The sequence below is a fragment of the Mastigoproctus giganteus genome, chromosome 1 (genome assembly GCF_048544385.1).
Source record: "Mastigoproctus giganteus isolate SK-2022 chromosome 1, ASM4854438v1, whole genome shotgun sequence".
In the NCBI taxonomy this organism is placed as follows: Eukaryota; Metazoa; Arthropoda; class Arachnida; order Uropygi; family Thelyphonidae; genus Mastigoproctus; species Mastigoproctus giganteus.
The window spans coordinates 260,545,953-260,572,702 of NC_143575.1; the positions used below are offsets into that span (position 1 = coordinate 260,545,953).

At 35.8% G+C, this 26,750-nt stretch overlaps 1 protein-coding gene across 1 annotated transcript in view; it reads left to right on the forward strand.

Annotated features, from left to right (window-relative positions):
- Ziz (dedicator of cytokinesis protein Ziz) overlaps positions 1-15,911 on the forward strand; it is a 464,297-nt gene extending 448,386 nt beyond the window's left edge. The window contains 6 exon segments of the mRNA XM_090369931.1: positions 264-410; positions 2,125-2,338; positions 4,566-4,756; positions 13,600-13,700; positions 15,031-15,169; positions 15,879-15,911. Of these exon segments, the coding sequence (XP_090226057.1) occupies positions 264-410; positions 2,125-2,338; positions 4,566-4,756; positions 13,600-13,700; positions 15,031-15,169; positions 15,879-15,911 (825 nt within the window).
- Positions 15,912-26,750: the final 10,839 nt, after the last annotated feature.

Sequence of the window (26,750 nt, forward strand, 5' to 3'; positions counted from 1 at the left end):
AGTTCAGAGGTAAAATTAGTGTCTAACTCTCAGACCTCCATTCTGCCCAGTTTTCTTCTTTTGCATATTAAACTATAGTATATTTGTTGCAAATTAATCCATACAGATAAATGTTTCCATAATGAAATACCAGTTTTTGTTTTAAAATTTAAATTTTAAAATTAAGCTTTATAAAATTTAAAGAAAAAATATAACTGAATATGTAATTTTCTAAATGACTTCCTATTTTCTCTTCATAAAATTAATTTTGTACATATTTTAAGCCATACTTTGATGATGAAGCAGGAAAAGAATATATCTACAAAGAACCTAAAGTGACTTTTCTGGCAGAAATATCAGAGCGATTGTATCAACTTTTCTGTGAAAAGTTTGGAAAGGATGTTGTGAAAATGATTATGGACTCAAATCAGGTAGAATATATTATTATTTTTTTTTAATGTGATCTTTACTATTCGTTTGTTTAAAAAAATTCTTCATAAAATTCTTTTATTTTTTTATAAAAAAGTTATAAAATTCAAATTTTTTATAAAAATTCTAATCTGTATAATCATATTAAATGGATAAAATTGCTTTCATACTACATCTTGTTATTTCTTTCAGAGGTGTTTGAAAGAAATATTTCAAAGGATTATGAAGCTTATTTTTGCTAACTGTATTGTCAAAAGCTTGAGAATTTATGCTGTATTGTTCAAATTTCGAATATTTAATAAAGGGAGTTCAAAAAGTTTTGGAGGGATTTTATTTTGCTATAACATTGGCTATAACTTTAGTTCTAACTGTGGTTAACCTTGACTGTAAGATTGAAATTTAACACATTTTCTAATTTTCATTCATGTCTTAATTGATTTGTGAACAGTAGTATGGCATTGTTTGTTATTTGGAGCATTAGCAACTAAGGCCATATTGCTCCGGGATATGCGGTGGTCATTCCCTGACCTTTCCGCATCCTCCGTATTTGGTGGTGACGGGCTCGAACCCCGGTCTAATCAAGAAGCGTGTGCTACGCACTGCTGCTCCTTCCCACCTGGCTACGGAGGCGCCTTTTGTGAACAGACAATTTTGATTATGGAGTTCCAAGAATCCACACCAAGGTGTCCAGAAATTTCTATAACCTAAAAAATAAATGTTTGGTGTGAAATTACAGCCACTTGCATTAATGGGCCATATTTTTTGTTTGAAATTCCAGCTGATTAAGCAATTACAATTACTAGGAATTGCTACAGAAATGTAATGCACAAGAACTGCACACCAAACATAGCTGAGAAAATGTGCTTTCACTAAGATGAGGCCATGGTATACATATTGAGGGAAACCCTGATGATTTTGTGGGAATTATTCTCCAGGTCTCTTATTTCCTATTTTGGTGACATTAATTGGCCAACAAAATCACCTGATTTAAGCTCTGGATTTCTTCATTTTTGAGTTATTTAAAAGACAGGGTGTTTTCAAATAAGCCAAGAAAAGAACTTTGAAACATTAAAAAAATGCCATCTATAAAGAGACTGAAAATATTGATGCAGCTACATTGTCCTGGTTGTAGAAAATATTTGCATCAAAAATGGAGGCCATCTTCCTGTGTGTTATTCCAGGTTTTTCAGTCTGCACATGTAAATTCGTCTGTGAACACTCTTGTACAAATATAATATACAATGGAGCAATATGGTCTAAATCACTGATACGCTTACAAAAACCAATAATAAATAAATAAACCAATGAGAGGTTTAAAAATTATATCTTAGTGACATAATTTTAAATGTTACATGCAAAAGAATTATGCATGTAACATTTAAAATTTAAATGTTACATGCACCTCTCAAATGCAAAAGAATTATAGTACGTGTAATTGGATTTTGCTTTACTTCAATTGCTATATAAAGATTTAATGACATACACACATTATATACAAAATAAGCCTTGGTTTTAAATTTATTAATTTAAGTTGAAATAACCTTATTTCCATTTCTCTGTTCCAACTTGAGCTCTTGTTGCCAGTATTTTTGTGATATGTCAAAACCTTATTTTTTGCCTGTAGGTTGTGTTTTCAGTGTTACTTCTACTATTATCATATGTATCAGATGTTTTTTTTTCTTATCATGATTAGACTAGTAATGTTTTCTTTTCTAGGTTGATCCCCAAGATCTAGATCCTAAATTTGCATATGTTCAGGTGACCCATGTAGTGCCATACTTTGATGAGGAAGAACTCAGCCAACGACCTACTGAATTTGAAAGAAATAACAACCTTCGTAGATTTATGTTTGAGACTCCATTTACATTAGATTGTAACAGATCACGAGGTACCCCTGAAGAGCAGTGCAAGCGGCGAACAATTCTGACCAGTAAGTGGTGATTGTCAGTCAGGTTAATGCTTTTAGAAAAACCAATGTGGATTTGATATACAAAATAAAAACAGGTACTTTTAGCTGATTTTGATATGCTGATATCAGAAATGGTTTTTAAAGACAATTAATGATAATATTCTTGTCGAATAACCAGCTGTAAACACCTTTGATCTATGTGGTCATGCCAGAGATAGCCAGAACATTTTCTTTTTAATGAAGCAGTTATTAAAAATTGAATAATGATCAAGAACTTCAAGAGTCAATGGAACCATCAGTTTGTTAAAAAAATAAAAAAATAGTAAGACCATTTGTGGTAAAACCTTATTTCCTTATGATTCCCATCTTTTCTGAACTGTATAATAGTATGGTACATAAAAGGTGAGTATAATAAAATATAATAATAATAAAAAAAAAATAAGGTGTTATCATTTTTTCACAAATTGAAGAAGTTATGCATAATCCTTTCAAATATTTGAAATATCTATCACAACAATTGGTAATGTGAGCATTGACTAAGAAGGTCTTAATCAGAGATCTGGCAATATTTCCATATAAGATTGAACTGCGAACACTAGAGATGTTAGAATTGAATTTTTTTCTTCCTCCCATTTCTGCTATATTTGTGAGGAAATCCTGCACAGTTCTTAGAAACAACCAGTTTATAGATGTGCCTCATTTTTACACCCAAGGTTGTGTTAACAAGCAGAACATGCCCCAGAGAAAATCCCATCACATTATCCTGGCCACAACACCATTGTACATTGTCCTGGCATTATACCTGCAAAAATGTACATTATTCCTATGAGTTGGTTTCATTTTCCTTACATCAGAACATTATCAAAAGATCCTTGAAGAAAACATTATCCTGTTTCTCCAAGGCATGAGTGTTCACTTCCAAACAGATGGAGGCTTAATCACACACACAGACAGAGAGAGAGAAAATGAAATTTTAGACCTTATTGAGCATTTTGACAATAATGCTATTTTTAATTGCTTTCCTGAACTTATTAGCTATGGATGGCTTTGGCCACTACTCTCCTAACCAAAATCGCTACATTTTTTTTACTTTTTTTATGATCTAAAAAGATCACCTACAGATATAGGCCATATGCAGTTGTTGAACTTTGAGGAATCAATATATTATAATTTAATAGATATAATATACTGGTTCCTCATATCCTTAGGTGCCTCAGCACAGATGCTAAACAGCAAACAGTCAGTTGTCATGAGAGTGAAATACACCATTGCTCATCCTTTTATCTTCTCTATTTCACCACACTACATCAGTGTTATATATGCTTTTCACAGTGCTGCTTTACAAGCTATAACTGCATCTAATTTTGTTAGTGCATAACATTTTACATAGCATATTAGCAGTTAGTCAGCATTCCAAAAGTGAGATTTGTATTATTTGTGTTCAATCCTTTGTGATACCACTAAATTGCACAAGACATTGTTGCGCATTTACTTATGGAGTTTTAAACGTCTCTAGCTCTACACAGTTGTTTCAGAGTATAAACAGAAAATTTAATTATTTATAAAATATACAGTGTTTAATCAAGCTTTTTTTTTTTTTTTTTTAGTCATTTCACATTTTTAAAAAAAATGTCATAATATACTCGTTATAATCTTCGCCCATCTCTGCACACCTGATTTATAGACATGTCCAGTTCACAACACCAAGCACATATGTGCAAAAGTTTCTTATATGTGCATGTATTTTTACCTGCAAAGTATGTAAAATAATTCTTATAATAAAGACAGGTTCAAACACTGCTGTAGAATTAACTCCACAAAACTAAATTGTGTTGATTTTTTTAATTTCTGCAATGATCCATCTCTTTAATTAATTATTTAATTTAAGTCTGCTCAAAATGATTTTGCAGCTAGTCTTTCAGGTATCCCTATTGTACATAAACAAAGTTCATTGGCAGCAATGCCTAGTTTCAGTCGAAACATAATTTTGATATGTCTAGCTCCAATCATCAGTTTAAATTACAGTTGAATGACGTGCTTATCTGGGAATCAATTGGGAAATTGTGATAAAATTAAAAATGTCTCAAATTTTTGGATGATTTACATTAGATAAATAGAATTCTCTATATTAAAGGAACTTATGTAAGTTAAAAAGTGATCAATCACTAGTGGGCTGAATATCATTAAAATATATAATTCTGAACTATATCATGTTAAACTCAGTATCATTTCTATCTTTATTTTTTAGCACTGTATTCCTTTCCTTATGTGAAGAAGCGAATCCCTGTGTTTTCGAAGACTGTTCAAGTTCTCAGTCCGATTCAGGTAGCCGTTGATGAAATGCAAATAAGAGTTTGTGAGTTGCAAGAAGTTGTTGCCCTACAGCCAAATGATCTAAAAAAACTTCAGTTAAAACTTCAGGGAAGCATTAGTGTTCAGGTAACTTTTTTAAATCACATTTTCATTACTTTCTAGAGTGTTGGTATACAGTGATTATAATGGAGCAATTGGGGTTTTTTTTTTTTTTTTTCCAAAGTTGATTTAGAAATTTACAGTAGACCATAATTAGATTCCCTCTATAAAGCCTTTGCCAACCAGAAGTATGAGAATAATTCAGTTTTGGTGACAGATGATTAAAACACAACATTTATCTTTGCTACATAGCCACCAACCAGTGAGCTGCATTTTTCCACTGATGGATACCCTTTTGAAGGCCATTTTTCTGGGGCGCCTTTGGTTGTCCTTAAAACTGTGACTCAGTCTATAAATGATTGTATTATCATTATGAGTTGATATGAGTCATTATGAGTCTAGAAATGATTGTATTATCATTTTGCATGGTAAAATACTTACCAGGAAAAAAAATATTTGTGGGATGGATTGAGGAAGAAATCAGAATAATTTCATTAATATCTCTGTCTACCACTATATTTAAGTTTATGCCACTGTTCACTTTTTTTTTTTTACTCTGTGAACTTCAAGGATCAGCATTATATATCACCTGTTATATCACCTGCATGTAAAAGACTGCCCTTCTTTTCCTATATAATGCTCCTTCCTATAAAAATATTGAGAATTAGATGAAAGACAAGATGTTATCTACTGTGCAACAAAGATCTGAAAACACAAAACGAATATTGGCATTATCTGTTTTATCCATTATCATAAAAGGATCTTTGAAAATAAATATTGGATGATACTATAAGATTTCCTACAAAGTAGTAAGTTCTCCAAACTACTGCATTCCTCACTCCTTATAGACAGCTTGCTTTAAGCCATAATGAGAAAAAAATATATCTAACAAGATTAAAAATTACAATTAAAATGATAGCATGAACTGAAAGATCCTATACTGGAATCCTCCAGTTGCAATCTTTTGGGGCTGCCCTAATGACAATTACAGCAGCATCAGACTTCATTTGAAAGAATTTGTCTTTAAATATTAAAGAGATTCCTCCTATATCAGACACTGAAATAAACTTTACATAGATCGTATAAGGTACACAAAGAATTGAAAATACAGATGAATGTGAAAAGTGACCTAATCAGTTTAGCAACATATAAACGTAATAAATATAAATGCAGTTATTTAGATCAGCATTTCCCAAACTGTGTTCTGCAGAACACTAGTGTTCCATGAGATGTGAACAAGTGTTCTGTGAAAAATCCTAATTAATAATTAAAAGAAATGAAATTAAATAAACAAATTTTGCATATTTGTAGTGTACACCACTTTTGTATCATTCTAATTTTTAACATTATTTTTTTTTCAGTTATTAATATACTGTACTGGCATCGGCTAATAATCAAATAAACTGCAGAGAGGTATGCGTAGAGGTAATGACATCTAAGAAAAAGTATCAATGTAGTGATCTAATATGCCATTTGCATGTGATTTAGCTTGGAGTACATGGGATGAGGGAAAGGGGGAAAGCGAACCAATATCCTGCATCGTTAGGGTGGATGAAACAAAATAGCCTTCCACTGACACGTTCTTGCATGTTTACACAGTGCTGGTGGGTGCAGACTGTCTTTGCAATTACGAGATTAGTAGTTCTGTGGTAGTGCGAAAAACTAGTGAGCATAACTAAACTTCCTTGTATAAATATTTTTTTAATAATTATCAGTATTTCAAAATATTATTATTAAAATAAATGAAAAAGAAACTTTAAAACGAGAAGCAAATACTTCTAGTAGTACTTGCTTTGATGAAAATGAACACAATATTGTCACACTTCAAAGTGAGGATGAACAATCGTAGCCTTTTGTTCCCCAAAAATCCGAAGTGAAAAAGCAGGAACCAACTAATAAAAGGCCAAAACGATGGTATGATGACAGTTATTTGAATTTCAGTTTTACCTGTGTTGGAAATAAAGATGCTCCTGATGCACAGTGCATCATATGTAATAAAATATTAACAAATAGTTCTTTGGCTCCTGATAAACTTGTGTTCCGTAAATATATAAGTGTTCCATAAATCTGTTGTGAGATGAAAAGTGTTCCCTGACTAAAAAAGTTTGGGAAATGCTCACTTAGCTATCAATAAGTTATAAATGAAATAACCTATAAAGGAAAGAGTAACCAAACAAAATCCATAACCTGTAAAGGAAAGAGTAACCAGACAAATAATCAAATAAGTATGTCACTATTATCATTGTCACTATAATATTGCATGCAGGTTTAATCAAAAGGCCTAACATTGTTGTAATGTTACTCATATATTTTCTTTTTAGACATTCCCCCATGAAGACAACCAAGCCTAAATAAAAACAAATTAATATATGAGGGAAGCTCCAAAAGTAATGCATCAGTTTTTTCCCCACAAATATTAAACATTGCATACAAAATGCAATAGTTTCAGGTGAATATTTAAACATTTCCACCAATATAATGCAAGTTTCAGAACTGCACACCTGGTGGCAGGGCTGTAGTATATAAAAATGGATGGTGATATTGATGTACATGTAAAAGTAGTGGTGTGTTATTGAATTCCTGAATACAGAGAACATTGTGTTTACTGAGATTAGCCAACATTTGATTATTTCAGCCTTCAACCCACTTGCATGGTCTTGGGTACTATAGGTTCTGATACCTTTCATGCTTGGAGTTTTCATAAAAGGGGGAAAAAAAAAATTGAAGAACATTATGTGAACTTCACAGTTGGTGTGAGCTTGGTTAAGCCATGAGTTAAGTGCCTCAGTGATTGTGGTAGTAGCCATTTGAAGATATATACCAAGGTTAGGCCATCTTCACACTGCAGCAATGGCAGAAAATGAAGAGAGGTGGATAAACTGAATGTTGGAGACTGGTGCATTAAGACCTAGGAAATGTTTCTGAGAGTGGAAATAGGCTTTAATGCCTTTAAAATGATAATGATTCTGAACAATCTGAGGTGCAAGAAGTCTACAATTGCTAATGCCGGATCAGAAGGTTCAGGCTTTTGCTGTGTTTCTGGAGGAATACGACACCATGAGATGATTTTCTTAACAACATTGTCACTGAAGATGACACCTGGATACACCGTTTTTAACCGGAGTCAAAGTGTCAGTCTATGGAGCAGTGACACAAGGATTCACTAGTAAGGAAGAAATTTAGTCAGTGCTTAGCCATCTGCTGGAAAAATCAGGTGCTCCATTTTTGTAAAAAAATAGAGTTATCCTTGTAGAAGATTTCCTGGAATGGGCACACACTCAGTTCTACGTGCTACCTGGAGACAGTGAAGATGCTGTAAACATAAATTGCAAGAGTGAAGTGAGAGAAGAAAGAAAATTTCAGCTTCAGTATAGTAATGCTGGATCTCATACCAACATATTGATGAGGAGACCATTAGGAAGTTCAGATGGACTATACTGCCACATCACCCATGTGGTCCTGACCTTGTACCATTATACTTTCACCAGTTTGGCCCCACTTCATGTAGGATAACTCTGTTTTTTTTTCCCAAAATGGAGCACCTGATTTTTCCAGCAGATGGCTGAACACTGACTAAATTTCTTCTTTACTAGTGAATCCTTGTGTCACTGCTCCATAGACTGACACTTTGACTCCAGTTAAAAACGGTGTACTCAGGTTTCCCTCTGTATCACAGTTGCCCTCTGAATCACAGCCTTTTAAAAATGCACTGCTTGCTTGATGTTTGTGGAGCAATCAGGTATGGGACATCATATTGCCAAGGGGGATGTCTTTGTGTGCGCTTGATATACGGAGTGTGAAGAAATCAGCCGACAACTCAGCGTTGTTATTGGCCTATATGAGAGCTTGACGGACAGGGTGGATGCCCTCAAAGGATCTAAATTGAGGGGCCCATTAAGCTCTCAGCTGCCCACATCAATGCCAGAGTTTGCTATTTTATTTTTTATTTGGTTTTTTTTTTTTTGGAGCATTAGCAACTAAGGCCATATTACTCTGGGGATATGCGGTGGTCATTCCCTGACCTTTCCGTATCCTCCGTATTTGGTGGTCACGGGCTCGAACCCCGGTCTAATCAAGAAGCGTGTGCTACGCGATGCCGCTCCTGCCCACCTGGCTAAGGAGGCGCCCCAGAGTTTGCACTTGATCATCACGCAACACAGCGGCTACCCCCAAGGCAGAATGCGCTGGTCCCACAGGAACTAGTAGTTGTTGGTGACTCTATTGTCAGAGAAACGGGGAACATGCTATGTAAAAAGGATAGGTGGAACAGGATCAGGGTATGTCTGCCAAGGGCAAAGGTTGATGACGTAGAGCAGATATCATCTTTTAAGGGCACAAAGGGCGATATTGTTGTACACGTTGGCACTAATGATATTAAGAGTAGGACCAGCAAAATTACTTAACAAGTACAGGTCACTGTATTGAAAAAAAGCTGTGAATTAGGGTTGAATTTGAAAGTGTCTGCAATTCTGCCCAGACATGATAGGAGGGAGTATATGATGAGAGCCTTGTCGATCAATTCGGCCCTGGAAAGATTGTGCAAGGCTCGAGAGGTACAATTGTTTTTCAGCCTGGTCTGTACTTGTTAACAGGAGAGACTGCTTCTACAGGGATAGGATACACTTAAATAGAAAGGGTGCAAGAATATTTGCTGATGCTATTGAGGCGGTGTTAGGTGGGTCAGAAAACTGCTAGCTTGGGGGGGATACAAAGACTAATAGATTAACAGTAGCCACTGGCAGAGGTGAAAGTGATTCTTGGACTGCTTCTATTGGAATGAGCAGAAGCCTGGAAAACAAGATGCAGGGTATTTCAGAGACTGCTGGGAGTCATTGTAAATAAATTTGATGAATTTGAGGTATTGCTCAGAACATCAAAGGCAGATATTGTTGGGATATCAGAGACGTGGTGTCACAAAGATATAAGGAATGCAGAACTGGAATTTGGGGAGTACAATGTGTACAGGAAGGATAGAAAAGATAGGAAGGGAGGAGGGGTTATACTATTAGTTAAGAAACACATAAAATCCAAGGAAGTGAAGCCAGTCGACATCGCGGAACAGTACAGTGTCGAGTCAGTTTGGTGTGACATAAGCATTGGGAGATCAAAATTGAGAGTAGGAGTGTTTTATAGGCCTAATGACTCTGATGAGTTTAATAAGGAACTGTACAGGGAAATAGTGGGCCAGTAAATCAGAGAGTCTTATAATGGGGGATTTTAATTTCCCAGATATTGACTGGAATTTGTTGGTTGGTCACTCACACACTAGCAAGGCTTTTGTGGATTTATTGGATGATTGTTTTCTACATCAGCATGTTCGGGAGGCAACTAGAAGGAGTAATACTGTTGATCTGATTATCAGTAGTGATTCTTCATGCATTAAGAATTTGCAGATAAAGGAACCACTAGGTGGCAGTGAGCACAGTGTGCTGAAGTGGGATTTATTCAAAGAGGTAACTACCATCAGGGGTAATGGGAAGGGTTTTTGCTTTCGTAAAGGTGACTATGGTGGTCTGAGACCGTATTTAAATTCTATACAGTGGGACCAACTGATGATGTTACCAATGGAAAATTCAAAATGGGAAGCATTCAAAGAAATTATCTTGGAAGCTACTAGGCTTTACATACCAACTAAGAAATATTGTTCAAGGTTTTGGCCTAAATGGATGTCAGATGAACTAATGAGACATGTGGCAGAGAAGAAAAATGCATGGTTTACATATAAATTAATGGGTGACATGGAAGGCTATGATATATATAAGCTGGTCTGTAACCAAGTCACAAAGGAGATTAGGCAGGCAAAGGCAGATTATGAGAAATCCTTGGAAAAGAATGCAAAGAAAAACAACAAAGAGTTCTTTACCTATGTAAACTCTAGAAGGAAAGGGATGAATCAGATTGGTCCACTGGATATTGATGGTTCAACTGTTGATGATCCTGCTCAGGTAGCTAACAAACTAAATGAGTATTTTCCATCTACATTCACCCATGACGAGTTATTCAGGGAGGGGAATTCCAGAGGTGAGTTAAACTCTGGCAGTGAGCTGGATGATTTTGTAATAACTGAGAGGAAAGTGGAGGAGAAATTGTGGAAGATAAACACAAGAAAGGCACCCGGGGTGGATGGGATCTATCCAGTTATATTAAAGGAGGCAGCAAAGGAAGTAAGCAAACCCTTAGCCATAATTATGAGAGCTTCTTTGGACTCAGGAGAGGTACCTATGGGCTGGAGATGTGCAAACGTGACCCCAATTCACAAAGGAGGATCAAAGGGCAACACAAGTAATTATAGACCTGTTAGTTTAACTTCTGTTCCAGGAAAATTAATGGAGGCACTGGTTAAAGAAGCACTGCAGGATCATCTAGACAAGACTTCAGTTATAGCTCGGACACAGCATGGTTCTGTTAAGGGAAAGTCTTGCCTGACCAATTTGATTGGATACTATAATGTGGTCACAAAGGAACTGGATGCAGGGAATAACTTTGATATAATATATTTGGATCTTAGAAAGACTTTTGATACTGTTGCACATGGAAGACTGCTGCACAAATTAGAGCAGTGTGGCATTGGAGGCAAATTGCTGCTATGGATAAAGGGATGGTTGAGTGGGAGAAGAGAGAGAGAGAGAGAGAGAGAGTGGTAATCAATGGACACTGCTCATCGTGGACTAATGTTATTAGTGGAGTCCCTCAGGGTTCAGTTTTGGTCCATTTTTGTTTTCTGTATTTATAAATGATATTGATAATGGTATATCAAATTTAATGTTCAAGTTTGCAGACAATACAAATGTTGGCAGGGTTGTTAAGGACACTAATGACAGTACGCTGCTGCAACAGGATCTGGAAAGGTTGAGCAGATGGGCTGAGAGGTGGCAAATGAAGTTTAACATTGACAAATGTAAAGTACTACATATGGGAAACAGTAACCCCAGAGCAACGTGTAACTCTGTGGTACTACGCTGACAGTGGTAGAGAATGAAAAGGACAGGGGGGGGGGTAATTGTGCAGGCAGACATGAAGTTTTCTGAGCAGTGCAGATGGGCTGCAAGAGTAGTTCATGGTGTCTTGTCAATGATATACAGGAATTTTTCTAGCAGGGATAAGGAGGTGATTATTCCCTTGTATAAGGCAATGGTCAGGCTACACCTAGAGTACTGTATACAGGTCTGGAGGCCTCATTTCAAGAAGGATGTAGAGCTACTGGAACGAGTTCAGAGAAGGGCAACAAGATTAGTGAATGGAACAAGGGGTTGCTCTTATGAAGAAAGACTTAAATTTTGCAAATTACATTGTCTGGAGACTAGGCACTGGCGAGGTGATCTGATAGAGGTGTATAAAGCCTTGAATGGTTTGAGCATGCTCCTCAATGAGAATAATCACCTGAAAGGGTATAAATTCAAATTGAGGAAAGACAGATGTAGGATAGATGTGCGGAAATTTGCCTTTAGCCAGTGGGTAGTTGGTTGGTGGAACAGACTTCCATCCCTTGTTGTGGAAGTTGATAGCCTAAATAAATTTAAGGCTCAGCTGGACAGGTACTTGGAACGAATGGAGGGGTGAAATGGGATAGTGTTTTTTTATTTTATTTATTTTTTGGCTGATGCTGCATAAGCTTGCTTTCTTGCATCATATGCTTCTGCTAAAGTAAGAGTGCACTGCTCCTATACTCATTTTTGACAACACTTATACTCAGATTTCTAGACAACACCATATATCTATTAGGGAGTACCCCAACTTATAATCTCTCTTGGCATAAGCACATCACAAGATACTTTATCAAAAAACAACTTGGTTTTCTTTTTTGTTCTAAACAGTTATTCACTCTGCACAAATATCAAATCTGCCCTACCATATAATATTGTTCCCACATCTGGGGTAGTGTCCCAAAACCCCCCTTGATCTTCTTCTCAACCCTATTCAAAAGAGGGCAGTGAGGCTAATTAATGATCCATTTCTTGTGAAGTCTCTTTCTGTCTCATAGATGTTCAATTTCTGCTGCATGCCTTTTCTATAGGTACTGCCTGGTCAGTGTTCTTCTGAATTTGTATCTATAATTCTCCCACTTTTGTCCTAACCATTCTGAACATGTGCCATACACTCACTTCTCCCAAACTTCTGACTAACAGAACCAACTTTTCCTCATTTAACATTTACTTTTGTTCTGTGGAACAACCTAATGGGAGGTGTCTTGTGTGTTTTTTTTTTTTTTTTTTTTTGGCTGATGCTGTGTAAGCTTGCTTTCTTGCACCATTTTCCATTACTAATGCTAACCTTTCTTCGCGTGTGTCCCCCCCACCCCAAATTAAAATCTACAGAAATTCAAGTTTAAAGTCAACAAGTATCTCTGTCTTCTTTAACCTATATATGGTACTAAGTGCCATAGGATCTAATAGCTCTTGTGTCTGGGTGCCTCCATAGCCAGGTGGGCAGGAGCAGCAGTGCATAGCACATGCTTCTTGATTAGACTGGGGTTTGAGCCCGTGACAACCAAATATGGAGGATGCGGAAAGGTCAGGGAATGAGCACCGCATATCCCTGGAGCAATATATCCTTAGTTGCTAATGTTCCTAAAAACCAAATAACAAACTACTCTTGTGTTTGGAGTTTTCATTTAAAAAAAAAAAAAAATTATTTTTATAAATTGATTTTAGAGCATTTGTGATTCTCTTTATTTTTAAAAAGGTATGCTATATATCTAAGATAATTTTATGTGTTGCTATGTTTGTTTCTGTATAATTTGTAAATACTGTTGAAATATTACTGTAAATTTTAACAGCATTATTTTATACTGTTAAAATTTTCTAGATTTTTAAATTTTTTCAGATTAGCTTGAGAGAAATTGTAATATACAATATGGTCATATTTTTTAGGTTAATGCTGGGCCATTAGCATATGCCAATGTATTTTTAGAAGAGCCTAAAGTTGATAAATATCCTCCTGAAATGGTAATGGAACTAAAGGCTGTATATAGGTAAGTTTATTCAAGTTTTTCAGTTGCATTTAGAATTTGGTCCAGCTTATTATACTTAATTTATTCAAGAAAGGTCATAATTTATGACTGATGGTAAACTATAAATTTGGATAAATATACACATACACCATGTAGTTAAGCAAAAAATGTTTAATAATTTTATTAAACATGGGTAGGTAGTTGAAATCAATGAATATTACAAAAGTCGGTGCAGATTTAAGTGATAGCGTAGCAGTGCAATGGGGCAGAATAGATAGGCCACTTCTGGCTATGTATAATTGTTAATCAGTAATACAGCAGTTATGATCACTCTCCTTGCACATTGTATGGAAGAGATCTGTGTTCAAATCCATCCAGAACAAGAAGGATATATATGTGCTTTTTTCACATTTCTGTATTAGTCAGTCTTGGGTAAGGGTTGTACAATCCACTAGAATCTTGGGTTTTTCAGCAGAATAGGCAAAAACCATAGAGTAAATAGTGTTTACAAGTTGCTTTGCTGTAAAAATAAATTTATAAGTGGCTAGTGAGATTCTGGAAATAGATATTTAATACAAAAGAGCTACGTCCTAAAATCTCTAATGAATAGAGGCCCAAGGGATATGTCCCATACAAAGTTTATATTGGGATTGACTGTGAGCTGCATGTAACTATAAAAGACAATGCAAAAATAATATGTATTTTTTTAACAGCTGGCTAGAAAACAATCAGTTGGGTATACTCATTTTGAAATATCATTAACTTCATTAAACTTTATTATCTGGACTGAAGTGTTAAAAATAGCAAAACATACAATTTAAAGTTATCTACAATTTGAAATATTAGATAAAAGAAATATAAAAATTTGTAATTCAAAATAATTATACACCACTCGTGCAGCATTTAAAAATAATTAAACAAAAAAATTATAAACTACTCATGCAGCATTTAAAAATAATTATATAATTATTTTCTATTTATAGTAAAGACTGGTCATTAAATAACAAAAGTACCTAATAACAGAAGTACCGTCAATTAAATAAAGTGTTGATTTCTGAAATTAAATAATAATAAAATCATATTTTTCACAGAAAAATCCAAGATCATTTGATCTGATTTTGGATTTTCCTGTTTTACCTTTCAGTGTTCTGTCTGTAATCACTGTACTGAAAATCCATAATAGAAACTTCTTAAATGCATAAATATACCTATACAAACAACCACAGCTTTGCAAAATTTTAAATTATTTTTTGCTACTTTATAATTATGAATAACTTATATGCACAATTTTATCTTTTACTGAGAGTTAATATTTTCATTTAAACTGCATTATTTTGCAATTATCTATTAGGAAATTCATAAGTGTATGCCAGGAAGCTTTAGACTTGAATGGAAGGTTAATAACAACAGACCAGTATGAGTATCACGCCGCTCTTAAGAAAGATTACCAGGAATTAGTGGATACTCTATCTAATGTTCTTCATGAAAGGGTAATATATTTTTTGTTCATTATCTTTTGAGTATTTTAAGATCTTTAAAATAAGCATTAATACTAATAATATTTGAAATAAAGTTTATCATATTCTGGACTAATGTTGTATTGAGATATCACATGTACATTTTTTTAATTAATATTTACACGAAAAACTTCCAGCACATTTTATTTTAGTTGTGCATTTGGGTAGGCAATGGCAAAAGTTAGTTTGAAATAACTTTTGAACTAACTTTCGTGACCCTTAGTTGGAATTCATTTTTTCACAACCATTTGACAAAAATATACAATTATATTCATTGTCCCCAAGCAAAACTTTACTTAAACTGGTACTGTGATCAATAGTTACTGTATTTGCTCAAATATAAGCTGTCTTTTTATTCCCCCAAAATTGATGCTTTTAGAAGCAGGGTGCAGCTTATAATTTGTACTTAAGGTATGGAGGGGGAGGATCATCATTGTGCCAGGGAAGGATCTAGATCTGGTACAGGTACACAATTCACTGTAATTACAGGAAAGAATATTCAAACACCTGTAACAACCAGCCCCATTTCCTGACACTGGTCATTTTTGGACAATAAATCTAAACAAGTATGAATTTTCAAAAGAGTTTCCTACTTATTTCAGTAGCTTGCTCAGTGGGTTGTGTGATTGCAATTAAATGTTTTGTTTATTCCTATTTATACTTCTGTGCTCTTTGGCTGCAGGCTAAAATTTTGCAACAAGAAGAACAGAACTAGGGAAACCCAGGCACAATTAATATGAATATCAATTACTACAAAATCGCTTCAGCAATGTTCTATTATGGTATGAAAATACAAAGTAATAAATTTTTATTTACTTACAAAAATATATCATTATTTTCCTCTTTAAGCTTTAAGATTCAGTAAGAGTTGAAGAGCTGCTTGTGGCCAGGCTGTCAAGAGAATGTAGTTTATTTATTTATATAAACATAATTAGTCAATATTGAAATAAAAACTTTCTCATTGCCATGTAATATTGTAGTGGCTTGCTTTCCATTGTGTGCTCAGTGTACATATAGGAACGTTTTACATTTGACAGTCAGAAGACTTTCTGTTGTGAGTTTATAAGATTTGTTTACTTACAGAATTTGGAAGTCCAATAGCTGGAAAACAGATATGATTTTTCATTTTCTGAACTTATAGTAGAGAAGCACATTACTAAATAAAGTTCTGGAAGATTTAAGTTAAATATTATTTAATTAAAATGTGTGATACAAATATAAAGTTATACAACAGCAGCACCTGGTGATAAAGGTTTTGTCAAAACTAGAAATAAGTTAATAAGCTTATAAGTTAATAAGTTTAAGTTAATAATACTATATATACACATTTTTAAATTTGGGTTTAAATCAAACTGTAAACAATAAATGGCACTTATTTGTCCAACTTATTTAAAAATCAGCAGATCTGAATAAGAATGTTTCTCTCTGACTAGGTGTCCACTCATTCAGGATATGAAAAGTCTTCTCTATTAAAATGCCTGTATTCAATTTTAATTGAATTCAAATGATATCTGTTCTGTAAATTTAGTTTGAATTGCACTGTAAAAAAATACACACACACACACACACACACACACACAGTGATAATAAAGCTACTTTCCATTTATGGGTAAAAATCTACTAATAAATGGAAATATAGATCAAGTAAGAAGCCTTGGAGGACTTATTTCTTTTGTTACCTCTGTGTCAGTTGACCATTTAAGGCTGCATTAAAGTTGTAATTTCTTGAAGTGATGATATCTACTGACAAAAACTCATGCTGACAGGTAGAATATAAGTCCAACTTTTAGCTGAATACTTTCCAAAAATGGAAAGTGCCTTTATTACATCACTATGCTGGAGTGTGTGTGTGTGTGTGTTTAAAAGTGGATCAGTTGTGGACAGAAAGAATTTCTGCCTACATAGCATCATTTCTCCATTCAGTTTTGATTGTAGGGATCATTTTGCTCTGAAAGATATAATACAAAAGTTTTACTTTTGTATTATACCTTTTAATTACTGTACTTTTGTATCTTTGTTTTAACTTGTTATGCATTATTTTCTTTTGTATTAAAGCATCTGTATTCAATTCTAATTGGAATTTGCATCCCATAATTGCTTACTTTGAATTTTTTGAATTGCTTACTTTGGGTTTTATTTTTATTGTAAATTATGGGCTTGGGTAATGAATACACTTTCAATAAAAAGCAATATACTTCTCCACTGGAACAGTGTTTTTTATTTAGAATAGTGCAATGACAGGGCAATTCGTGGAAAAGTGCCTGTACAATATGAGCCTGATGCACTAAGTAGTAAGCCCAGTTTGTTCACAACTACATACAGAAAGAGGCCATGTCTGAAAGGAACAATAACTTATTGTAAATTATTATTCAAATTCTGTTATCTCCATTAAGCCTGACAACTTTACTCAGTTGAGTTTCAAAACATTGCCTTGTTGTTGTGATAGTTATCTTTTTCTCTCATAATGCTGATCAACACGTAAAATGTTATGAAAATGAAAATACCCAATCTTGACTAATTTTATGCTGCTGAACATGAAAATCGCATTAAAATTTGTTGATTGGCTCTTGTTATCGAATTACAGTTGAGGTCTCATATTAGCGAGTTACTGTGCATTATCAATTACATTTTCTTGGCAAATTGCATGGAAAATTGCAGTTTCAGTACCACCACGCTCTTATCATGTGATCGGCAACTGTCATCCTGCTCTGCCTCATGTGATAAATTGTTGCCTCAAATGCACCTTCAACTCTGTTGCAGTACTCCTTGAATATGGCTAGGTACTGGGTGATTTGTTCTCAATTAGCAGTTGTTTTCTGTGAGATTCCTACTTTTTGTGTAGTATTTGTCTCATGTAAGTTTAATATGCCCTGTAATTGTGTGAATAGTCCTGATGACTTCTGTTACGTATGTGGAGAAGTCACGTTAGTTTCAAGAAAGTGTCCCTTAACTCGAGCCATAAAAAATACCAACTTTTTGTACTTTGGGTGTAAAGTAGGTGAGCAGGACAAGAACTGGGCTCCACCTGTTCATCAAAACTCAACATGTGGGTAAATCGAAAGGGGTGTTTTATACATTTTGCAGTGCTCATGATATGGAGGGAGCCAACAAATCATGTCATACTGTTACTTCTGTATGGTGCCTCCTGTTATAAAAGGGATGACAATGAAGAAAAAGTGGACAGTGATGTACCCAAATATACCATCTGCAATTTGTCCTGTGCCTCATGGTGAAGTACTACCTATTCCTGAACCACCCGACCATTTTTCCGTACACTCTGATGAAGATGAAGACACTGAATGTCGACTTGATATACACAAAGAAGTGCGGCAGCTATCTACATCAAGGGATCCACCATTTTGTCCAAACCTTTATCTTTTTGAACCACGTAAGATCACAGAAAGTGAACTTAATGACCTCATCAGGATCTCGAACTGCTGAAGAATAAGGCAGAAGTTTTGGCCTTGAGGCTACAATCGTGGAACCTTCTAGATCATTCCGTGAAAATGACAACATTTTGTACCCGAAATAAAGACTATAAAAAAATTCTATCAACCAGAAGGTAAACTCACTGTTTGTAAGGATGTTGATAGTCTAATCACAGCAATGAACATGAGGCACATTCCCGAAGAATGGCGACTACTTATAAATGCTTCAAAGGTTAGCTTTAAGGCTGAGTTTTTACACAATGGAAATATGCTGCCGTCAATACCTCTTGCATATGCCATCCACAAAAAAGAAACATGCACAGACATGAAGAACATCCTCTTAGGTGTACACTATCAGAAGCATGAGTGGCAGATATGTAGTGATTTATAGTCTCGTAGTGATTAATAGCATCACCATTTTATTAGGACTACAAAAGGGTTATACTAAGTATTGTTGCTTTCTCTGCGAGTGGGATAGTCAGGCCAAGGATATGCACTAAGAGAAGAGGAGTTGGTCTCAATGAAAATCATTAACATCTGGAACGAAGAATGTAGCATTTAAACCTCTGGTAGATCTAAATAAAGTTTTGCTTCCTCCATACAACATCAATCAAACTGGGGCTCATGAAAAACTTCGTGAAAGTTTTGGAAGTGAACGGTCCTGCATTCACATACACTGGCACTAATGATATTAAGAGTAGGACCAGCAAAATTACTTAACAAGTACAGGTCACTGTTGAAAAAAAGCCGTGAAGTAGGGTTGAATTTGAAAGTGTCTGCAATTCTGCCCAGACACGATAGGAGGGAGTATATGATGAGAGCCTTGTCGATCAATTCGGCCCTGGAAAGATTGTGCAAGGCTCAAGGGGTAGAATTTTTTTCAGCCTGGACTGTACTTGTTAACAGAAGAGATTGCTTCTACAGGGATGGGATACACTTAAATAGAAAGGGTGCAAGAATATTTGCTGATCCTATCGAGGCAGTGTTAGGTGGGTCGGAAAACTGCTAGCTTGGGGGGGAGACAAAGACTAATAGATTAACAGTAGCCACTGGCAGAGGTGAAAGAGATTTTTGCACTGCTTCTATTGGAATGAGCAGAAGCCCGAAAAACAAGATGCAGGATATTTTAGAGACTGCTGGAAGTCATTGCGGTACAAGTAAACACATGGGTTGTGTTAGGGTAGCTAAGAATAGAAACAGGTGCATGTATACTTGCGTGTACACCAATGCTAGGAGTTTAGTAAATAAATTTGATGAATTTGAGGTATTGCTCAAAACATCAAAGGCAGATATTGTTAGGATATCAGAGACGTGGTGTCACACAGATATAAGGAATGCAGAACTGGAATTTGGGGAGTACAACGTCTACAGAAAGGATAGACAGGATAGGAAGGGAGGAGGGGTTATGCTATTAGTTAAGAAACACAAAATCCAAGGAAGTGAAGCCAGTCGACATCGATGGACAGGGCAGTGTCGAGTCAGTTTGGTATGACATAAGCATAGGTAAATCAAAATTGAGAGTAGGAGTGTGCTATAGGCCTAATGACTCTGATGAGTATAATAAGATACTGTACAGGGAAATAGAATGGGCCAGTAAATCAGAGAGTCTTATAATGGGGGATTTTAATTTCCCAGATATTGACTGTAATTTGTGGGTTGGTCACTCACACACTAGCAAGGCTTTTGTGGATTTATTGGATGATTGTTTTCTACACCAGCATGTTCGGGAGGCAACTAGAGGGAGTAATACTCTTGATCTGATTATCAGTAGTGATTCTTCATGCATTAAGAATCTGCAGATAAAGGAACCACTAGGTGGCAGTGATCAGTGTGCTGAAGTGGGATTTACTCAAAGAGGTAACTACCATTAGGGGTAAAGGGAAGGGTTTTTGCTTTTGTAAAGGCGACTATGATGGTCTGAGGCAGTATTTAAATTCTATACAGTGGGACCAACTGATGATGTTACCAACAGCAAATTCAAAATGGGAAGCATTCAAGGAACTAATCTTGGAAGCTACCAGGCTTTACATACCAACCAAGAAATATTGTTCAAGGTTCAGGCCTAAATGGTTGTCAGATGAACTAATGAGACATATGGCAGAGAAGAAAAATGCATGGGATACATACAAATTAATGGGTGACATGGAAGCCTATGATAGATATAAGTTGGTCTGTAACCAAGTCACAAAGGAGATTAGGTAGGCAGGCAAAGGCAGATTATGAGAAATCCTTGGCAAAGGATGCAAAGAAAAACAGAAAAGAGTTCTTTACCTATTTAAACTCAAGAAGGAAAGGAATGAATCAGATTGGTCCACTGGATGTTGATGGTTCAACAGTTGAGGATCCTGCTCAGGTGGCTAACAATCTAAACGAGTATTTTTGCATCTACATCACACATGAGGAGTTATTCAGGAAGGGGAATGTCGTAGGTGAAGTAAACATTGGCAGTGAGCTAGATGATTTTCTAATAACTGAGAGGAAAGTGGAGGAGAAATTGTTGAGGATAAACATAAAAAAGGCACCCGGGGTGGATGGGATCTATCCAGTTATATTAAAGAAGGCAGCAAAGGAAGTAAGCAAACCCCTAGCCATAATTATGAGAGCTTCTTTGGACTCAGGGGAGGTACCCATAGACTGGAGATGTGCAAATGTAACCCTAATTCACAAAGGAGGATCAAAGGCTGACACAAGTAATTATAGACCTGTTAGTTTAACTTCGGTTCCAGGAAAATTAATGGAGGCACTGGTTAAAGAAGCACTGCAGGATCATCTAGACAAGAATTCAGTTATAGCTCAGACACAGCATGGTTTTGTTAAGGGCAGGTCTTGTCTGACCAATTTGATTGGATACTATGATGTAGTCACAAAAGAACTGGATGCAGGGAATAACTTTGTTATAATATATTTGGATCTTAGAAAGGCTTTTGATACTGTTGCGCATGGAAGACTGCTGCACAAATTGGAGCAGTGTGTCATTGGAGGCAAATTGCTGCTATGGATAAAGGGATGGTTGAGTGGCAGAAGACAGAGAGTGGTAATCAATGGACACTGCTCAATGTGGACTAATGTTATCAGTGGAGTTCCTCAGGGTTCAGTGTTAGGTCCATTGTTGTTTTCTGTATTTATAAATGATATTGATGATGGTATATCAAGCTTAATGTCCAAGTTTGCAGACAATACAAAGGTTGGCAGGGTTGTTAAGGACACTACTGATGCTATGCTGCTGCAACAGGATCTGGTAAGGTTGAGCAGATGGGCTGAGAGGTGGCAAATGAAGTTTAACATTGACAAATGTCAAGTACTACATATGGGAAACAGTAACCCCAGATCAACGTATCAACTCTGTGGTACTGCGCTGACAGTGGTAGAGAATGAAAAGGACCTGGGGGTAATTGTGCAGGCAGATATGAAGTTCTCTGAGCAGTGCAGACGAGTTGCAAGAGTAGCTCATGGTGTCTTGTCAATGATATACAGGAATTTTTCTAGCAGGGATAGGGATGTGATTATTCCCTTGTATAAGGCATTGGTCAGGCCACACCTTGAGTTCTGTATACAGGTCTGGAGGCCTCATTTCAAGAAGGATGTAGAGCTGCTGGAACGAGTACAGAGAAGGGCAACAAGATTAGTGAATGGAACAAAGGGTTGCTCTTACGAAGAAAGGCTTAAGTTTTGCAAATTACAGAGTCTGGAGACTAGGCATCGGCGAGGTGATCTGATAGAGGTGTATAAGGCTTTGAATGGCTTGAGCATGCTCAATGCCGATGGGATTCTTCCTCTTGCTCAGAATAATCACCTGAGAGGGCATAAATTCAAATTGAGGAAGGACGGATGTCGGATAGATGTGCGGAAATTTGCCTTTAGCCAGCGGGCAGTTGGTTTGTGGAATAGACTTCCATCACTTGTTGTTGAAGTTGATAGCCTAAACAAATTTAAGGCTCAGCTGGACAGGTATTTCGATGCTAATACTTGCAAGAGAAATTCCCAAGATTTTGTACAGAGAAGATTAAGACAGGTGTTTTCATTGGTCCACAAATAAGGCAACTTTTCAAAGATGAACGGTTCGAATGTGTCCTTAGTGATAGCGAGAAATCAGCGGGGAAAGCCTCTTGAAATGTTTCAACTGGTTTTCTAGGAAATGTTAAAGCCGGCAACTACAGGCAGCTTGTGGAAGATTTCATTACTTCTTACAAAAAACTGGGGTGCAACATGTCATTGAAGATGCATTTCTTGCACTCACACGTGGATTTCTTCCTGCCAAACTGTGGTGCCGTCAGCAACGAATATGGTGAACACTTCCATCAAGACATCACAGCAATGGAACAAAGATACAAAAGCAAATGGAGTGCTGCCGTGTTAGCCGATTGTTGTTGGATTGTTGGAGCTACATCTTACTACCATATAAATAAAAAATACCTTTTATAAATATAAAAAACTACTTTTTTCGAAAACAAAGGACAATCTGCCATCTTAAGCACACTATTTTCATGTTTAGCACGCCAAAATGTATAAAGTAAACTTACTTTCATGCCTGTAACAAGATATGACCCAAAATTTGTTGTTCGGTGTAATCATTCCAGTAAATGTACTTGGCAATTTCATGTGGTTTAATAGCATCTTTCTTTCTTTCTTTCTTTGTATTAATATCATTTGCTGGATTACCATGTATCATCCCCATTTCAAATAATTAAAAGTTTGCTAAAATGCAAATTATTTTGTCTAAGTGAATAGCCAAGTGGTTAATGAAAATAAAACTGTAATACAGTCCATTCCGGTTATTTGGGCCACATTGGGACTAGTGCATTTTGGCCCGATTAAGCGGCTGCCCCAATTATCTGAAGTTTCACATAAATAGTTAAAAATAGTGTATCCCCCCCTTTACAGTTTGTTCACTGTACAATCAAATCACATTATGGCAAACTCAACATAGTAAAGTATTCACTATATGATGTGCAGTAAGTGCCGGTCATTGTGATCACGTTTATGAATTGAATTTTAATTCTATTAAACAGATTCTAATTAGCAAAAATAGGAGGAATATTATCCACAGGCTATAAAAGCAAAGATATATTAAGCACAAATTTACCCTTTATTACCTTACCAATTAAAAAATTAAATGATACGTGAAAATCGGAAGAATATACATGATAATTGGAATAATTAATACGTACTGTAATATGTACATACGAACTAGTTGACATTTCTGTTCACTGATATTTGTGGATGGGGGTTAAAATTTAAAACAGTAAAAAGATAAGGAATCAATAACAAAGAACACGACACACACAAATTGCAAGTAACATAATATGCGCAAGTGAGAACAGAGTAAAGAGTTAAAGCTTTAAAAATAGGAATGAAGAGAAGATCTGAAAATTAATTTTTTTATATGATTGAAGATTTCATGAAAGTGTAAACACATTTCACCATAATAACCCACAGAATTCCAGCTGTCGGTATTATCGCAAATTCAGTAAGATCGAGTTTACCATCCGTTTATGATAGATTTCACTAACAGAAAAGCCCAATAAACAGGTGACTGCTAATTGTTTTATGGTTGTGACCTCCAGAATTTCAACGAACCACATGGTACCGTCGGAGACAATCATAGGGTAATCTCCAGTGCTGCGGTCTCCTGCCCCCGAATAAACGGCATGCTATCCCAATTAAGCGAAGTAAACCCTGGTTATTTTCTCGATTGGTTTCTGTTTTTTAAGATTTGCCCCAAATAAACGGCTGCCCCGATTAACCGGTAGCCCAAATAACCGGAATCCACTGTATATGTATTATTACTTCAACACAATGAATAAAAAGTGGACAGTGACATACCCAAATATACCATCTGCAACAAAATGTCACCTCAATGTCTTTTGGTCTTGAACATATTACAAATACAGTTTTTTATTATTTTTAATAATTTTTGATTCCAAGTACAAGTTTCAAGTGATTTTTCATTATGACAGTGATTTATTTTTTTGCATTTGGTTTAAAAAGTCTCGTCTTTATTTAATTTTGCTGTTTGTTAACTTCAAAATAGCATTAAAGTATACTTGGCATGAAATAATATCCTCTATATAATAGTAATGACAATTTGCATAATAATAATAATAATAATAAGTACCTTGAATTATACAGAAACAAGCATTCTCACAAAATCCTCAGTCATAAAATACTCTAATATCAGATTATTCTTATTTATATTAGTGTATATACGCTGGTGTTCAAAGAAAGTGCATCGCCCCTTAAAATTGTAATTGTTGGCCAAATAATGTAAGTATATAGCAATATTTCTTACAGATTGCATCAGATAAGATTGACACATATAGGTGATGACATAGTCTGCATCAGCTGTTACTTTCAGCTATATAAGCACGCTCTGCAAGAGTTGCAGTCATTTCTTGCTTGTGTCAGGATGGTGAGTTACATGCAGTTGACGCCATGAAGAAAGTGCTATTGTTGCTTATAGAGTGTCTTGTAATTAGTCAACAGTGAGTAGATTTCTTTTTTTTTCACTGGTTCTGCTGATAGAAAAAGTAACCAGATGCAGACAAGTCTCTATGCCAAAACAGGACCGTATTTTTAAGTGTTTATGCCTAGAAAACCATAAAGCTTCTTCCTCTGAGCTGAAAGGAGAATGGGAAGAACATACAGGAATGGTAGCAAGTGCAGTAACAGTCAGAAGATGCCTCTTCAAAAATGGACTTGTAGCCCATCATCCTAAGAAGAACCCCCCTCCTCACAAAAAAAAATGAAAAAGGCACGATTAATTTGGTGTAAGGTGCAGGTCAAATTTACCCCCGAGCAGTGTAAGTCCAGTTATTTTCTCAGATAAGAATAAATTCAACCTGCATTGCTCTGATGGGAGACAAATGATTTGCCGTAGAAGTGGTGAAGAATACCATCCAGACTGTATGGTGTCTACAGTGACATTCCCTACCAGCCAAATGATACGGGGGTGCATTTTGTATCGTGGAGTAGGTCACCTGCAGTTTATAAAAGGTTCCGTAAATGCCAATGGATACCTGGCTATATTGGAAGGCAAATTGTTGCCAACCATTAGACCATTTCAACCTGCCAAGTAACTGCATCTTTCAGGACAACTTTGCTCCTTGTCATCGGGCGAAAAGTGTAAGTAGGCACTTCTGTTGTTACTTTAACTTCATTTCTGCATTAGATGTTTAACAGTAATGTGTTTACATTTGTTACAGGTGAAAAAATGGTTGGAAGAATAGCCCATTACAACTGTTAGCTGGCCAGGAAACAGCCCGGACCTGAATCCTATAGAGAACTGTTGGCATCGTGTGGAATCTGCAGTTGCAAGAAAGAATCCAAAGACCCTTTCTGAACTTCAGGAAGTCATAATTTGTGTTTGGAGCCATGAGCTATCAGTTGATTGTCTTCAGAAATTGATCTTGTCAATGCCTCTATGGTGTACTGCTGTTATCAGGGCCAGAGGCAGTTCAACTAAATATTAGTTTGCACCCGGTGAACTTTTCATTTGTTTTCACTTTAAAATGATAAACTGAAGCAAACTGAGGGCTTCTGATAACAATTTAGCCAAAATTGTCATGTTTTCCAAAACTGTTGTATAAAGGTTGCAAATGCTCATTTTGGAATATTTTGAGAGCACCTGTCAAATATTACTTTACTTTGCTGTAACTATTAATAAATATCTTTTGTTTATATTTCTATTTGTGATGCTAGTCATTAATGTAACATACCATTGCGAAAAAGGGTTAGAAATGTGAAATTCCTGGGTGATGCACTTACTTTGAACACCAGTGTGTGTGTGTGTGTGTGTGTGTGAGTGTGTATATTCAGTCAAGGTAGTAGTAGTAATAGTGGCATGTGATGCAAGAAAGCAAGTGTATGAGCTTATGCAGCATCAGCCAAAAAAAAAAAAAAAAAATCACACCATTCCCTCCAAATGCCTGTCCAGTTCCTCCTTAAATTTATTCAACCTATCAACTTCCACAACGACAGATGGAAGTTTGTTCCAGCAATTAACCACCCGCTGGCTAAAGGCAAATTTCTGCACATCTATTCTTTGAATTTATGCCCCCTTAGGTTCGTAATCTGAACAAGTGGAAGGATCCCATCAGAATGCAGCGTGCTGAACCCATTCAAGGTCC